This window comes from Anolis carolinensis, chromosome 2 (genome assembly GCF_035594765.1).
Source record: "Anolis carolinensis isolate JA03-04 chromosome 2, rAnoCar3.1.pri, whole genome shotgun sequence".
In the NCBI taxonomy this organism is placed as follows: Eukaryota; Metazoa; Chordata; class Lepidosauria; order Squamata; family Dactyloidae; genus Anolis; species Anolis carolinensis.
In genome coordinates, this window is record NC_085842.1 from 30,370,507 (window position 1) to 30,387,155 (window position 16,649).

General features: G+C 43.9%; 1 protein-coding gene across 3 annotated transcripts in view; it reads left to right on the forward strand.

The window, feature by feature from the left end:
- The first annotated feature begins 414 nt into the window (after nucleotides 1–414).
- dhx16 (DEAH-box helicase 16) overlaps nucleotides 415–16,649 on the forward strand; it is a 32,348-nt gene continuing 16,113 nt past the window's right edge. For 2 of the 3 annotated variants that reach the window (XR_010002492.1, XR_001730026.2), the window contains exons 1-9: nucleotides 415–661; nucleotides 2,537–2,808; nucleotides 2,889–3,054; nucleotides 8,891–8,947; nucleotides 10,224–10,478; nucleotides 11,753–11,977; nucleotides 12,936–13,130; nucleotides 14,526–14,636; nucleotides 15,487–15,602. Coding sequence is in view for 1 of the 3 variants with exons in the window: in XM_008105610.3 (XP_008103817.1) it covers nucleotides 458–661; nucleotides 2,537–2,808; nucleotides 2,889–3,054; nucleotides 8,891–8,947; nucleotides 10,224–10,478; nucleotides 11,753–11,977; nucleotides 12,936–13,130; nucleotides 14,526–14,636; nucleotides 15,487–15,602 (1,601 nt within the window). In the remaining 2 variants the exon portion in view is untranslated. The remainder of the gene's footprint in view (nucleotides 662–2,536; nucleotides 2,809–2,888; nucleotides 3,055–8,890; nucleotides 8,948–10,223; nucleotides 10,479–11,752; nucleotides 11,978–12,935; nucleotides 13,131–14,525; nucleotides 14,637–15,486; nucleotides 15,603–16,649) is intronic. The other variant, XM_008105610.3, reaches the window with a different exon arrangement.

Here is a 16,649-nt window from a genome sequence, read left to right on the forward strand (position 1 = left end):
CAGCAATCATGTGAATTGCTGAATACGATAGGGTAGGCATGGGCCAAATTGGGCCCTCCCGGTGTTTTGGACTCCAACTCCCAGAAGCCTCAGCTGCCTTGGCCAATTATCAGGGATTCTGGGAGATGAAGTCCAAAGACCGCCCTGAGCCCCCCCTTTGGGCGTGAGAAGGGCAGGATAGAAATGCTGTAATAAATAAATAAGACCAAAGTGAGGCCTCAGGGCTCTCTGGCTGGGCATTTTAAACGCCTCTCTCTCTCTCTACTGCCAATCTCAGCGCTCCATAAGCAGTTGTCATGACAACCGGCGACCTACTCATTGAGGAGGACCATCCCAGAAGCTAAGGCACTGTACTGTCCCTCTCAACGACCCGTCGCCACAGTGGCTGAATCCGGTAGCGCGGATTGGTTGGCGGACTCACGTGCCCGGAAGCGCTGTTAGTGAGGCGACGGAAGCAATGGCGGGGGAGCTGGAGCGCTGGGTCTCCGGGCAGCTGCATACTTTGCTGGGACTCAGCGAGCGGCATGTGGTGGCCTTCATGGTGGGCCTGGCTACCCGCAGCCGCACTCCCGATGACCTCCTCGCCCGCCTCGAAGAGACCGAGACCCTCCGCCTGAGCGACCCCTCCGCCCGCGCGTTCGCCCAGCAGCTATGGGAGCGGGTGAGCCATTGGGAAAGGAGCACGTCAATCACTCTAAAAGGGGCGGGGCTTGGGGGAAAAGGGGCGGGGAGAAGAGGCAGGAGCTGCATGCAGTTTGACCTGCCAGGGCTCTATTGGAAATCTCATAATCTATTGAAAATAACTGCACCCAGTCTTTGGGCACATATCCCTTTGGAAATCAATGGCAATCATAACCTTATTGAAAAGGTAAAAATGATGTCACATCCCTTTGACAAATGTGAATCTCCGTGAACATGTGGAGACCAGCGTTTGAAAACCACTAGTCAAGAAAAGCCTGACCTTGTTAGAAGTCAACCCTTTGAACAAGTGATACTCATAAGCATTCATGTAATGCCACACAGGTAACTCAGCTGTAAAACTGAAGAACCATGTCTTTAAAACTGCCAAGACCCATTGATTTTGACTGGTTGGTTGGTTAATAATTTTACGTCTATAATTACCATAACATTTTATTGATGTGTATTTTAGGGTTGATTGATTTTACTGTGGTATTGTTATACATTGATGATGTGAATGTTTTCCTTTGATATTGATGTATCTGTATTTATTGCACTGTATGTACTGTTACATTACGAGTGCTTTGTAAGCCACCTGGAGTCCCTTTTGGGAGATGGTGGCAGGATAGAAATAACATGTTTATTATTATTATTATTATTATTATTATTATTATTGACATGCCACTATAAAATATATTTGGTTAGCAGAGGATGGTTGTTTCTTTGAAGCTGAAATTGCAGTTGCAGTTGTAATGCTAACTGCAGTTGCCTAAAAGATATACACTCCCTTGAAATCTTTTAGTTTAAAATGTTATAGTTTATCTCAGAGATAAAAAGGTCTTTGAAAAATGAAATATCTTGTTTACTCACAAACATATTGTATTAATTCACCATACAAACACATTTTTTATTACAGATAGGATGTAGTTTCTCGGTATTGAGAACACAGGGTATCATACTTAATCAATAGTCCATAGTCTTTAGGTATAATTGTACTGTATAAAAGTCCAAAAGTCATAGTTCTCTATTGAAGTCAAAAACATCTGAGGTGTTCAGCAGACACATCTATCTCCAATAAGGTGGTAAGCAGACTTCCACCTCCAATGAGGTGTAGAACAGACTGACTACAAAATGGAGTCTTGAGTCTGAACATGCTCAGTATAATCACATGTCTTTAACCCCTCCCACACCAAAGAGGTAGGTTGCTATTTTCAACAGGCTCAATGCTATCAAACCCTGGGAACTGTCATTTTATAAGGTCTTTCACCTCCTCTGCCAAAGAGTGGTAGTGCCTCACCAAACTACAACTCCTTCCATTCCACAGCAGTTAAAGGGTTCTCAGACTGCATTGTATTTACTGGGTAAATGCACCAAAGGTTGTCTATAGCAAGCATTGAAATAATAATAAAAGTTTATTTATATCCTGCCCTATCTCCCTGTGGTGACTCAGGGTGGTTTACAGTAGATATTGGCAAACATTCAATGCTTTTTGTTTGAGATGGGAGTACCATGAGGCTTGTCAAGATGCCTTTCACACTGGCTTGAGAGTCAGAATTGGGGACTCTTCTACCAAAATTAGGTGATTTTCTTTTGTTTATTTGCCCTTTTTACCTTTAAAAAAAGTTACCAGAGTATCCTGCATATTTTCTCTTCTGTTTCCTACCATAAGCTCATATATAGCACTGACTATGCTGGACTCTACTCTGCTATAGATACCAAATATTTGTACAACCCTCCCCTTCCTCCTTTTTCTGCTTCAAGAGCCTAACATGACTACTACTTTTAAAACTTACAATAACGATTCTTGCCCATATGTGAAAACTGAGGTGCTTCCTCTTCTTCGCCTCCTTCTGGGCAGATTCCCCGCCAGGCACCACGGGAGCGCCCAGCCAGAGCAGCAGAGCAGGAGGCCTTGGCCTTGCAACAGAAGAACCGCTCTTACACTCTGCTGGAGGACAGTGATGAGGAAGAGCCTGGTGAGGCAAAAGCAGCCCGTGGCTCCAAGCGTCAGCATCCTCCACGGGGCCCCGAAGGCAAACAGCGGAAGCGGCACAAACACCTGAGGCAGCGCCAGAAAGAAGAGGACGATGACAAAGACTCTGACGAGGACACCAGAGAAGACAGGGAACGGTGAGCCTCCATCACTTTCAGAGAGATTGGGTTTGGGTGAGGAGCAAGTGACAAGCCCCGTTTTTTATTTTGTGCTGCAGGAAACAGGCTGCATCCACCATGAAAGAGGAAGAAGAAGAGGATGAGTGGGATCGGAGCGAGCGAGAGCGATTGCAGGACTTGGAAGAGCGGGATGCCTTCGCAGAGCGTGTGAAACGCAAGGACAAGGAGAAGACGCGCAACATCCTAGAGCGTTCAGACAAGAAGGTTTGGCCTGAGCTTGTTGATCTTACTTGCGTTACTGTGAGACCTTTCTGACTGTTACTTATTGTCATGTCACCCATCATGCATGCAGCCCTCCAGAGCTATTTTTTCCACCCAGTCTGACTTCCATGGATTGTTTTTCTGATCTCCAAAAATCCTGAATTGAAACATGTACAGTGTTCCCTCACTTATTGCTGGGGTTAGGTTCCAGGACCACCCACAATAAGTGAAAATCCGCAAAGTAGGGACGCTATATTTATTTTAATATTTATACATTATTTAGTAGTTATACACTATTTTAAGTCTTTATCAACCAATCATGTGCTGATAAATCACCTCCTTCTCCTTCCGTTGCCGCTTGGGCTCCCTTCAGCTTCTCCTTCCTCCCTTCCTTAGGCTGTAAATTGTATTTTTTATGATTTATAATAGTCTTTTATAGTTTATTGAAAAACCGTGAAACAGCCAATACGCAAAAAGTGAACCACGAAGTAGTGAGGGAACACTGTACTTGCCTCAAAAAATGGAAATATGTTTCAGGGTCACCTCCTCCATGCAGTCTAAAATATAAGTATGTCATTATTTTCAAAATCAGAAGTGAATTTTCGACCGTTTTTTGTTTACATTTTTAATAATAAATAATAATAATAAATTTATTCTTATATCCCGCCCCATCTCCCCGAGGGGACTCGGGGCGGCTCACAACAATAATAAAAACAGTGACAAATTACACATTGTAAAATCAAACATGAAAAGCAGTCATACAATCAATACATACATCACATGTTAAAAACAAGGAGATAAAACAGTTCTAGGCCGAAATAGAGGGCTTCTGTAGCTTCGTGGCAGAAGTATTCAGCAAGGTATCAATAATCATGGCAGAACACTCTCTAATTAAATTAAATGGGCAGACAAATCAACCCCCAAAAATTAGTCGTCGAAGGCCCTCTGGAAAAGCCAGGTTTTAAGGCTTTTTCGAAAGGCAAGGAGGGTGGGGGCCTGTCTAATCTCCCTCGGGAGTGAGTTCCAGAGGCGGGGGGCCACAGCGGAGAAGGCCCTCTCTCTCGTCCCCACCAGCCGCAACTGCGAAGGTGGTGGGAGCGAGAGGAGGGCCTCCCCCGAAGAGCGAAGAGATCGTGCAGGTTCATAGGGGGAGATGCGGTCTCTAAGGTAGGTGGGTCCCAAACCATTTAGGGCTTTGTAGGTGATAACCTGCACCTTGAATTGGGCCCGGAAAACAAACGGCAGCCAGTGGAGCTCCTTAAACAGAGGCGTAGAACGCGCCCTGTAGTTTGCTCCTGTTAGAAGCCTGGCTGCCGAGCGCTGAACTAATTGCAATTTCCGGGCCGTCTTCAAAGGCAGCCCCACGTAGAGCGCATTGCAATAGTCCAGTCTAGAGGTAACTAAGGCGTGGACCACCGTAGTCAGATCAGACTTCTCGAGGTATGGTCGCAGCTGGCGCACAAGTTTTAGTTGTGCAAAGGCCCTCCCGGCCACGGCCGACACCTGAGCCTCAAGCGTCAGCCCCGAATCCAGGAGGACCCCCAAGCTGCGGACCTGCGCCTTCAGGGGGAGTGCAACCCCGTCAAGCACAGGTTGCCACCCAATACCCCGATCGGGCTTTCGACTGACCTGGAGGACCTCTGTCTTGTCAGGATTGAGCTTCAGCTTGTTCGCCCTCATCCAGGCCAATACAGTGGCCAGATACTGGTCCAGTATCCGAGGGGCTTCCTTGGATTTTGGTGGAAAAGAGTAGTAGAGTTGGGTGTCATCTGCGTAGAGATGGCACCGAACTCCAAAACCCCAGATGACCTCGCCCAGCGGTTTCATGTAGATATTGAAAAGCATGGGGGACAGAATAGAACCTTGCGGGACCCCACAGGACAATGGCCAGGGGTCCGAGCAGGTGTCCCCCAGCTTCACCATCTGGGAACGCCCCTCTAGGAAGGACTGAAGCCACTGCAGAACAGTACCCCCAAGGCCCATCCCGGAGAGACGTCCCAGAAGGATACCATGGTCGATGGTATCGAAAGCCGCTGAGATATCCAAGAGAACCAGCAGGGTCACACTCCCCCTGTCCAGCTCCCTGCGGAGGTCATCCACCAAGGCGACCAAAGCCGTCTCAGTACTGAAACCAGGCCTGAAGCCAGACTGCGATTGGTCCAGAGAATCCGTATCATCCAAGAATCCCTGGAGCTGAGAGGCAACCACCCGCTCCAAGACCTTGCCTAAAAATGGAAGGTTGGAGATTGGTCTGTAGTTATGCAAGTTGGTCGAATCTAGGGAGGCCTTCTTTAAGATAGGTCTCACCACCGCTTGTTTTAGATTAGATGGAAATCTACCCTGCTCCAAAGAGGCATTAATTATTCTCACAAACCAATCAACCAACCCACCACTGGCCTGTTTTAAAAGCCAAGATGGGCAAGGGTCAAGGGCACAGGTGGTCGCCCTCACCGCTCCAAGAATCTTGTCCACATCATCAGGCTGCACAAGCTGAAACGAATCCCACAAGATCGAACAGACAGAAGCCTCGGTTACCTCACCTGGAATTGCATAAAGGCCAGCATCTAAGTCGGAACGAATCTGAGCGACTTTGTCTGCAAAATGGTGAGCAAACTCGCTACACCGAGTTGCCGGGATGTCAGGTGCCCCCCCAGCCTGAGGAGGGTGGAGGAGCTCCCCAACAACCCGAAACAGCTCTGAGGATCTAGTTGTTGCAGACGCGATGCGGGCAGTCGAGAAAGCCTTCCTGGCTGCTCGCAACACCGTGGAATAGGCCCTAATAGCGGCTCTAGACCGTGCTCGGTCAGATGCATCACGAGTTGTCTGCCAGCGGCACTCTAGTCTCCTCCTCGCACGTTTCATCTCCGCCAGCTCCCCAGTAAACCAGGGGGCTGGGGCAACTCCACGTAGCGAGAGTGGACGTTCGGGGGCGATCATGTCTATTGCCCTGGACAACTCACTGTTATAGCGAGCGACCAAGGCATCGACAGGATCGTCAGGCTCCATGGCAGACAGATCCCCAAGAGACCTCAGGAATCCCTCAGGATCCATAAGTCTCCTGGGGCGGACCATCTTAATGGGTCCACCACCCCTGTGGAGGTTTACGGGTGTGGTGAGTCTTAAACTGATCAGATAATGGTCGGACCATGACAATGGAAGGATAGTTTGCTCTTCCACTCCAACCAAACCGTCACCCGCAACAAAAACCAGGTCGAGTGTATGTCCAGCTTGATGAGTGGGACCCGATATCACTTGGGACAGTCCCATGGTCGTCATGGCGGCCATGAATTCCTGAGCTGCACCTGTCAAGGTGGCCTCAGCGTGAATGTTGAAATCTCCCAGCACCACCAGGCGCTGGGAACCCAGCACCACGCTAGAGACCACCTCTGCTAGCTCAGGCAGGGAGACTGCTGTGTCGCGGGGTGGACGGTACACCAGCAGAATCCCCAAACTGTCCCGGGTACCCACCCTCAGGTAGAGACACTCAAACCCGGCAGGTTGCAAAGCGGCGCATCTGACCAGGGCGATGGACTGCCGAAAGACCACCACAACCCCACCTCCCCGCCCTCCCGGCCTGGCCTGCTGATGCACCCCGAAACCCGGAGGACAAAGCTGGGAAAGACTAACTCCACCCAGTTCATCCAGCCAGGTCTCGGTGATGCAAGCCAGATCCACCTGCTCATACAGGATTAAATCCTGGATAATAGATGATTTACCCTTGACGGATCTGGCATTGAGTAGCAGGACCTTCAGCCCGGAGGGGCTGCCATCGAGGCTACCACACCTATCCTTCTCCAGGGTCGCAAGAACTCTGTTGCGCTTCTCCCTGGGAATCCGTCAACTGCAATTCCTCCTCCCCCACATGACCTCGATGGAACCAAACCCCACCCGGTTCCCACCCCCCAGGGAATCTGGCTCAGTTGGAACATCATTTGGAGAGTCTAGTCAAATCCCCAAGTCCAAATGACTGCTGGAATTTCCAACTAGCCTAGCTTCCAAGAAAGGGGACAAGTGGGGCCTACCGGAAAATCTTCGAGGAGTAGGGGGAGGCAACGATTGCTGGTAAGGGACTGAGAAAGATTGGGCCAGAACATCTAGATGCGACTTTTCTGAGGGGGGGGACCTACAGTGAGGATTGAACATCCTATTATCATTGGGCCTAGTTAGTGCTTGTGTATATAAAGACAAGTTGGCCACAAGAGGACGAATCACGGGGTCTACTATTACTTTTCTGATGGTGATGCCCCATAATAGCAGCAAAGCTTGTGGTCCCCAAAGGGATTGTGTCGCAGAAAATTAGCTGAATTTATCCATTTCTGATTAAGAGCCATGAAATTGCTTTGATTTTACTGATGCCCAGTAACTTTACTATTGATAAATAGCACTGTTTATCATAATTCTGTTTTCATATGAAAAGGATGTGGAACATGGAAATGGCTGCAGAAGCTAGCTTTTTGTGAGTCATGCCTTACAGTGGCTGAGATATGCTTAAAAAGCCATGTCTAGTAAAAAAAAATGCTCAGAATCCAGAAAAGTTCCTCAATAAAATTCCCGCTACTTATACACAAGATGAAGAATAAGTTATGCATGATCATAAACACTTAAAATAATGTGTCCAGTATAAGGGAACATAGCCAGAGTTCCTTAATTTAATGTATAGATATTATAGGGCCCTTCCAGACAGGCCCTATATCCCAGGATCTGATCCCAGGTTTTCTGTGTTAGGGAAAACTAACATCCAAAAATCAAACAGGATACTAAAATTTGAGCCATTGGCTCACTAACCAGCAAAGCGTGAGGTGCCGTATTATGCGTCTGTAAAGAATTCAGAACTTAGGCAGGCAAGATGTAGAGTCCAATCTTAAAAATCACAAAAGGTTTGTTTACAATAATAAAAACAATAACTGCATTTCTTAATCAAGAACTAGGTCTGAGCTACTCTTAACACCCTTCTAATGTTTAAAGAGAGATTTTTATCCAGGTGACAATGATACAGAACCTGGGCTTTTTATGCATTTACATTTAACTTTCCTTTACTTGTTTACTTTGTTTTACTTGTTTGCAAAGCATTCTTTCCTGATACTTCTTTTTACCCACCTTAACATTTCAAACATCTCTCTTACATGACACAGGACTTTTATTTCTAGACCACTTGGTGATATTTTTTTCACTTTTCTCTTCCTCATGTTACATATCAGATTCTATACGCAATCTGTTATTACTGAAATGCTTTAAGATGATCAGATTCATAGAATCTTAGAGTTGGAAGAAACCACATGGGCCATCTAATCCAACCCCCTGCCATGCAGGAAAAGCACAATCGAAGCAACCCTGACAGATGGCCATCCAGCCTCTGTTTAAAAGCTTCCAAAGAAGGAGCTTCCATCACACTCCGAGGCAGGGAGTTCCACTGTTGAACAGCTTTTACGGTTGGGAAGTTCTTCTTAATGTTCAGGTGGAATATCATTTCCTGTTATTTGAACCCATTGCTCCAAGTCCTAGTCCCCAGGGCAGCAGAAAACAAGCCTGCTCCCTCTTCCTTATGACACCCTTTCACATATTTACACATGGTTATCTTGTCTCCTCTCAACCTTCTCTTCTTCAAGCTAAAGATTCTATTGTTGAGATACCAAGAAGACCCTCTCCATCACCTTTCTCACTAAAAATTTTACTGACCATCATGTGGAACTGCTTGATCATTTAGTCCACAGTTTTGAAAACATTGCAGTCAAATATAATAATAATAATAATAATAATAATAATAATAAACAATAAAGCTATTTGGTTTAGTTTGATTTGTATGTTTATGTCTTTTGTTTTCCAATCATGCCAAATGTAGGCCTATGAAGAAGCTCAAAAACGTCTGAAGATGGCAGAAGAGGACAAGAAATTAATGGTAAGAACTTTCCTTCTATCTATACAGGTTAAGACTCCTCTATCAGGAATATTTGGGACCAGATTTTTTTTGGAATTTTTTTTTAGTTTGGAATACCAGCTACAAATATTCAACTTACAAATGACTCATAGTTAAGAATGGGGGTGAGACAACAGGAAGTGAGAGAAATCTACCCCTCGGAAGGGATATTCACTCCTGAAAGAGTTATCATTGGGAAAAGGTGTCTCCACTGAAGCTTTATCACCAATCCTTGTTTCCCCAACTAGCCAAAATTTTCAAAATCTAATTATCACAGGAACAGAGAGGTGAATTTTTTTTGAATAGAAAAAGAAATACCACAGGGATGTTAACCCTTTCCTATTCTATCCAAAATATGCATATATCTGGAGTTATACTTAAAATGTATCTGTTCTGATTTACATGCAAATTCAACTTAAGAAAAAACCTTGATCATAACTTGGGGATTGCCTGTATCTGTAATTGCATATATAATTGAATGGGGGAAGGGGCTTCTACATGTGTGTCTAGTCTCCTTTTCCCAAAGGCAGAACTGGGCAGCTGGCAGAAAAAGTATTTCAGATTTTGGATTTCCAGATAAGGGAGACTCAATCTGTAATTAAATTACTGAATTGTGACATAGATGAAGTTACAAATATCCTGACAAGCCATAGTTTATATTTTTGTTCACTAGCTTCGATCATAGTAGCGTATTTCATTGCATCATGTTCACCATCCCATTATTGTTGCACTCCCTATTTTGGGTCCCAAAATTCGCTATTTTTCCTTTCCTCGTGTAATCATTGCAGATAGGATTGTTTAAAATCCCAGAGCTCTCTCTCGTCCTGAAGGTAAGACAGCTTGTTTTTGTAACCAGAGGACCCAAGGCACCCCCCTTTTTCCTAACAAAAAAGGCATACAAATGTAACTATTAGATGGAGGAATATGGTAACTTAAGTAATTTTTATCTTGGTTCATTGAACATTACATTGGTTCAATATCTAGATAATTATAGATACTGGGTTATTATACTTAACAAACTTTTTTTTTTAAAAAAAACAATGTTTTATTTACATGGTGTGCCTTCAATGGGCATCTTAAGTGGCAGACAAGCTGCTTACTCAGAGGAAATATTGTCCCCTAGTGAGAGCCTTGTTTAAAGCTCTCTGCAACAGGAAATATTGTGCAGTTGAGACTAGGGATCAAAAAGAGAATTGTCAGAATTCTTACTGTTTTGGCCTACCCGTGTAACTTCATATTTTCCTTTTCTACCTGGCAGGTTCCAGAGCTGCGAAAGAAGTCTCGCTGGGATTATTTGGCCAAACGGGAAAAGGATAAGATAGAAGACTTGGAAGCAGAGATAGCAGATGATGAATACCTGTTCTCTGAGCAGGAGCTCACGGCCTTGGAGAAACAGGAGCTGGATTACAAACGCAAAGTGCGTGACTTGGCGAAGCAGTACAAACAGGCAGGAGAGCAGGAGAAGATGGAGAAGAGCAATCGCTACTATATGCCTGAGGAAACTCGCAGCAAGGTAGTAATTGTGCACATGATCAGTTTAGGAACCTTGTTTCCTTTAAGGGATGATTCCTAGAATGCATTAGGTGATGAATTGCATGTATTATGGCTTTGGGTCAGCCCTACTGTTCTACATTGAAAGGATTTCAAATAGAAGGATGGAGTGAGATCGTTGTGTTCTATGCTGGAGACCAGTTTGGATGAGATTATAGGCATTTGGGCCAGGTATAGATAAAGATCTGCCATTAATGCAAGAAAGGAGTGTGAAAGCAATGAAATAGAGCCTGCAGTGAACAGAGATTGGACCCAATGTGTTTTCTCCTACACCTGGGTGGGAATGATGGATGCTGTAGTTTATAGTCATCACTGAAATGCATCATGACTGAGAAGTGGACTAACTGAACTCCAGCATCATAGAAACCCCAAGGGCCATCCAGTCCAACTCTGGCCATGCAAGAACACACAATCAAAGCACTCACATCCCTTCCAACCATGATGATTCCATGACATGCTAAAGTTCATTCTGGGTACATGGCACCACCAGATCAGCAGCAGATGCAGACAGACATGATACCTTTTGATCAAGTGACCCCTGAGTATATTCTATTGCAAAAGTGAGTATAGTAATTCTTAGGATCTTTCAGTAAAATAAATACATATTTATTTACCACATTTATACCCCGCCCTTCTCACCCCGAAGGGGACTCAGAGCTCCCTTACAGTAGGCAACAATTCGATGCCACACAAATACATACAATAAATAAATACCTTAAAATCCAAAATGTTAAAAACATCATACATTAGACATTAGACAGTTTATTAAAACCACGTAGTCCAAAATTGTAATCCAGAGCCATTCCATTCATCATTGCACTATTTCGTATTCACTTATTGCACTGTTTGAAAATTACTGACCAAAGGCTTGGTCCCATAGCCATGTTTTTAGGGGTTTTTTCTGAAGGGCAGGAGGGAGGGTGCTTATCTGTTCAGTTTCACCAATACATACATTTGTTCAGAAGTAGAATGCCTTTATTCATTAGCGGGTTGTGTAAAGTGTGTGCCCTCCTATACAGCAGGCTGCATTTTGCCCAGTTGCACCCTCCCCAAACTTTTCGCTTGTTGTGATGTTGTGAGTTCTGTGCAAAATCTCATGTCATTACCTCATCCCAAGGCTACACCATTTGTATTAATAACTTACAGCTATTTTCAGTTGGTCACCTTTGTGTCTGTCAGGCAGAGACCTCTTCCAAAAATCTCTCTAAAAATTTGAAATTGGTTTTTGTCCTTCAGAAAATCCCTGATCGTTACGAGGAACCCCAGTCGGAGGATCATTTGGCCCCACAAGATGAGCAACGGCGCTGGGAGGAAGACCACATTGGGGCAGCCGCCCTCCGCTTTGGGGCTCGGGATGCTGGCCAGCGCCATCCTCACAAAGACTATGAGTACGTGCTGGAAGAGGATGAGATGATTCAGTTTGTGAATGCTGTACAGATGCGGGGCACAAGTCAAAACAAGGTGAGACACCAGCACCCTTTGGCAGATTAAAAACCATATAAAATTACAACTCTCATAATTCTTTAGCATTGAACCATGACAGTTGAAGTGGTGTAAAACTGCATTGATTCCATAGTGTAGATGTATCTTTATTTGTTGTAAGAAACATACAATGCAGACTGGATTAAGATATTATAAAAAAATACCTATGTAGTTGTTGGTGCTGACTTGTCCCCTAACACATGGCTTGCCATGATATGCAAACTCAGACATAGAATTAGTTTACACACACCATCATATTCGCATCATATTTGTGTAACACAAGCCAACAATATTTTTCATCAGATATAATTTTAGGTGATTCTTAGAGTTTTTTGCACTGAATTCAGATCTGTGTTTATTTTTTCTCTTATCACATGTAGTTTTTGCAATGAGGCTGATCAAATAATGCATTTACACACAGATAGCAATTAGATTCTATTGATATCAATGTGTAAATGCATTAATTATTCAGTTAGCCTCATCGCAAAAATTACACAAGAATGACAGAAATTATATCTGATGAAAAATATTGTTGGCTTGTGTTACACGAATATGATGCAAAATGTGCAGACTTTACAGTAGTCCGCTGTAATGTACCAATTTGACATGATGAAAAAATAAAGACATATTTAAAATCAGCATTAAAATTGATTTAAACTGTGCTACACCTATTTCTGATTATTACAAAAAGTTTGATTTTGTTGGCTTGTGTTATTTGTTCAGCTAGCCCAGTGTTATCTCTCTTGATGAGTGCAAGGTGTTGTGATCTTAAGCCTCGGTTTTCCCTAACCTGGACAGCCTTAACATGTAAAGCTCTTATCACTGAGCTCTGATCACACACCAGTTCTGTTCCTGGAGCTGAATCTTCTCAGTGGATCTTCTCAGCTTTCTTCCTTTGTGGTAGTATAATCTCCACCCCTTCCCTTTTTTCTCTCAGTCCCAGGAAGAGAAGCCAGAGCTGTCGGAGGCCGAACGCAAGAAGCTCTCCATCCAGGAGGTGCGCCGGAGCCTGCCTATCTTCCCTTACCGCAAAGACCTGCTGTCTGCCATTGCCGAACACCAGATACTCATCATTGAAGGGGAGACCGGCTCTGGCAAGACCACCCAAATACCCCAGTACTTGTTTGAAGAGGTAACTTGACAAGATTGAGGGGAAATATTGGGGTTGAGGAAGAGACCAGCACTACAGCTTGCTAAGAGGGCATCCTTTGCCCCCTGACCAATACCATAGCCTGAATCCTATTGCTAGAATAGACCCTTCAAATCCCATATTTTAGCAAGTGTTGAATGATCATCCAGCAACTGATTCAGTAGCACTACTGTAGATGATAACTAACCAATATGATCTCATGGGTCATGAGAATACTGTGCCAAGAGCATCAGTAAAAGGATGTTCTTCCTCCATATTACATGGCCTTTGTTTGGCAGCATTACTCTGCAGCTGGGTTCCTCAGACTCAGTAAGCCTCTCTTACCTGTATTTCCCTGAAAATAAAACCACATCTTGTATTAATTTTTGCTTCAAAGGACACATTAGGGCTTTTTTTTTCAGGGGATGTCTTTTTTTAATGGACAACAATCTACATTTGTTCATGAACAACAAAATCTACATATATTCAAATACAGTCATGTCATGTGGAACATCGTCATAATAATGTGACAATATTATTTATTTATATTTAATTACATACCGGTATTCATTTTATTATTTATATCTGTCCTGTGTTGCAATGGATGTACTACCAGTAAATGTGTCTGTCTAGATGACAATCTTAACTGGGGCCTATTTTTGGGGAAACAGTGAACTTTTCCAGTTGCTTCTGAGTTTTTGGGATTTATATATCTGGAATGTCCAGGGTAGGAGAAAAAAACTCTTGTCTGTTTGAAGTAAGTGTGAATGTTGCAATAGATCACCTTGATTAGCATTGAATAGCCTTGCAGCTTCAAAGTTTGGCCGCTTCCTGCCTGGGGGAATCCTTTGTTGGGAGGTGTTAGCTGGCCTTGATTGTTTCATTTCTAGAATTCCCCTGTTTTCTGACTGTTGCTCTTTATTTACTGTCCTGATTTTAGAGTTTTTTAATACTGCAGCCAGATTTTGTTCATTTTCATGATTCCTCCTTTCTTTTGAAATTGTCCACATGCTTGTGGATTGTAATGGTTTCCCTGTATAGTCTGACATGATGATTGTTACGGTGGTCCAGCAGGACCTAATTTCTCTATTCCAGGCCTGCACAACCTGCGTCCCTTCAGGTGTTTTGGACTTCAGCTCCCAGAATTCCTGACCATTGTACATGCTGGCTAAGGCTTCTGGAGTTGGAGGCCCAAAGATTGTGCAGGCTTGCTCTATTCTTTCTACTCATCTAATGAATTGAAAGTATGTTTGTGTATGTATGCATGTTTCCTCTAGTTGTTTTTCCCTAAGCAACAGCAGCATTTCACTCCCCAGACAAACATTCTGACATACATACTGTAATAGGTTTATGAGTACAGAAGATGAGCATTTTCGGGATTTTTTCTCTTCCCCGCAGGGCTACACAGAAAAAGGAATGAAGATTGGCTGCACCCAGCCCAGGCGAGTGGCGGCTATGAGTGTTGCTGCCCGGGTTTCCCAGGAAATGGGCGTCAAGCTTGGAAATGAAGTATGTGCTTGGAGGACTGATGTATCATTTCTAGTCCTATCAACCACTCATTCATCCTTGAACTGATTTCACAACATCCAATAACACTATGTAACAAAATCTGGAAAAAAAATCTCTTCCTGGTTTGAAGGTGTTATTTCTGTTTAATTGTGCAATACTTTCTTTGAAAGTGGTTGTTAATACTCCAGAAATTTCATTTTTGTGGCTGCCACAAACTATGTTACATTTGTTAAAACTCTGAGATATTTATTGAAAAACTAGAGCAAAATGTGCTGCAGAATCTCCCTCAAAAAGAAAGTTTTTGCAGTTTAATAAACCTTTTCCATGTTTTTATGATAGCATCAATTAAGAAATGACATTTATGACCAGGAATAAATATTGTGTTACATAGCGATAATCCCTGTCGCAGAAGTTTACCCAAACAGAGTTAAAGATATTTCGTTGGCATGTAAATGTTCATGCTCAGATAAACAGGAAGGTCCCAATCTTCCCTTGGAATCAACTTCAGAGAGATAATAAATAGCCTTAACGTAACTAGGAGGCAAATTTTGTGCTTGAAGTCTGTTCTCCATATCTGTTCTGTCATCTTGCCTCACTTCTCTCTGACTTTAGTCTAGGTTAAGTTGGCTATTCAACCATTGGTGGGCCAGACCGTGTGTTTCTTTATCCCATTCTCATGGGGGCTTGAGTCTAGTTTCCATTGATCTGAGGCAGGAGCAAAAATATGCCAGGTGCTCCTCTCTCCTTTTATCACGTTGGTAACATATTGATTTGAGGCAAATAAGCCTCTTGATCAAAGACTTCTCATTGTATAGGGGCTTTGTGGTAACCTGCATCTAAAATTCCCCAGGTGGGCTATAGCATCCGGTTTGAGGACTGCACCTCAGAGCGGACAGTGCTGAAGTACATGACGGATGGGATGCTGCTAAGAGAATTCCTCACTGAACCTGACCTCAGCAGTTACAGGTGAGCAACAACACTGGGCTTGTCTGCATAGCTGTGAGGAGGTAGGGAAGGTCTGTCTCCTCTCTGCATCACCCACCGTGGCATTATCTTTGGGAGCACACTTCAGGTTCATCCAGTCAGTTTTCATTGCTTCAGATAGGGTTTATGTGTTCCAGATCTGAATCTGGTTGATCCATCTCCACGTTGGGCCTAATATGAATTGGTGTGATTCACCCTGGTTCATTTTGATTCACTTAGAATCCTAATAAGCTGTTTTGGTAGGTTATTCATTATTTGTTTATTTATTTACAGTATTTATATTCTGCCCTACTCACCCTGAAGGGGACTCAGGGCGGATCACAAGGCATACATACACGACAAATATTCAATGCTGTTTTTAGACATACAGGACAGACAGACAGATAGAGGTATTTTGGCATTTTCCAATTTTGGCGCCTGGAGGTTATGCTCGATTCCAGCTGTTGCTCCATCCACTATGATGACAGGCCCTTTTTGGTCGCAGAATTTTCCCTCCTTGTTCTTTGATCACCAGAATTTTTATGATATAGTAAAATGCCTCTCCTTAAGCACTGCCTAATTTCTCTACTCACAGCTCAGCTGTTTTCGAACTGCTTAGGTGGACAGTGAACTAGACTAACGGTTGGGTGCTCAATCCGACTTGGGCTTTGAACTTGCCAACCTTCCGGTCGGTAGTGATTAACCAGCTGTGCTACAGCCCGGCCTTTCCCGGTTATAAATTTCTCATTTGGTCCAGAGATTTAGGTTTAGGCAAGTATGGTATTTGGCATCATGGCAAATAGTGCAGTCAGAACAAGGAAGAGAAAACTCAAGAGAAGAACTTCGAGTAGAATCCCTCCAATTCCAAGACTCAGTCAGTTTAGTGAAACACAGTGCCAAATGTACTCAGTTGGGTAGAACTCTTGCACTGAATTTCATGGCAGACTGGCCAAGAGGAGCACACGGCTCCACTGGCACCAGTTCCTTTTCCTCTGCTATCCCAACAATTATCAGTCCCTGGAACAACTGAGGTTCAAGTTATTGTTTACC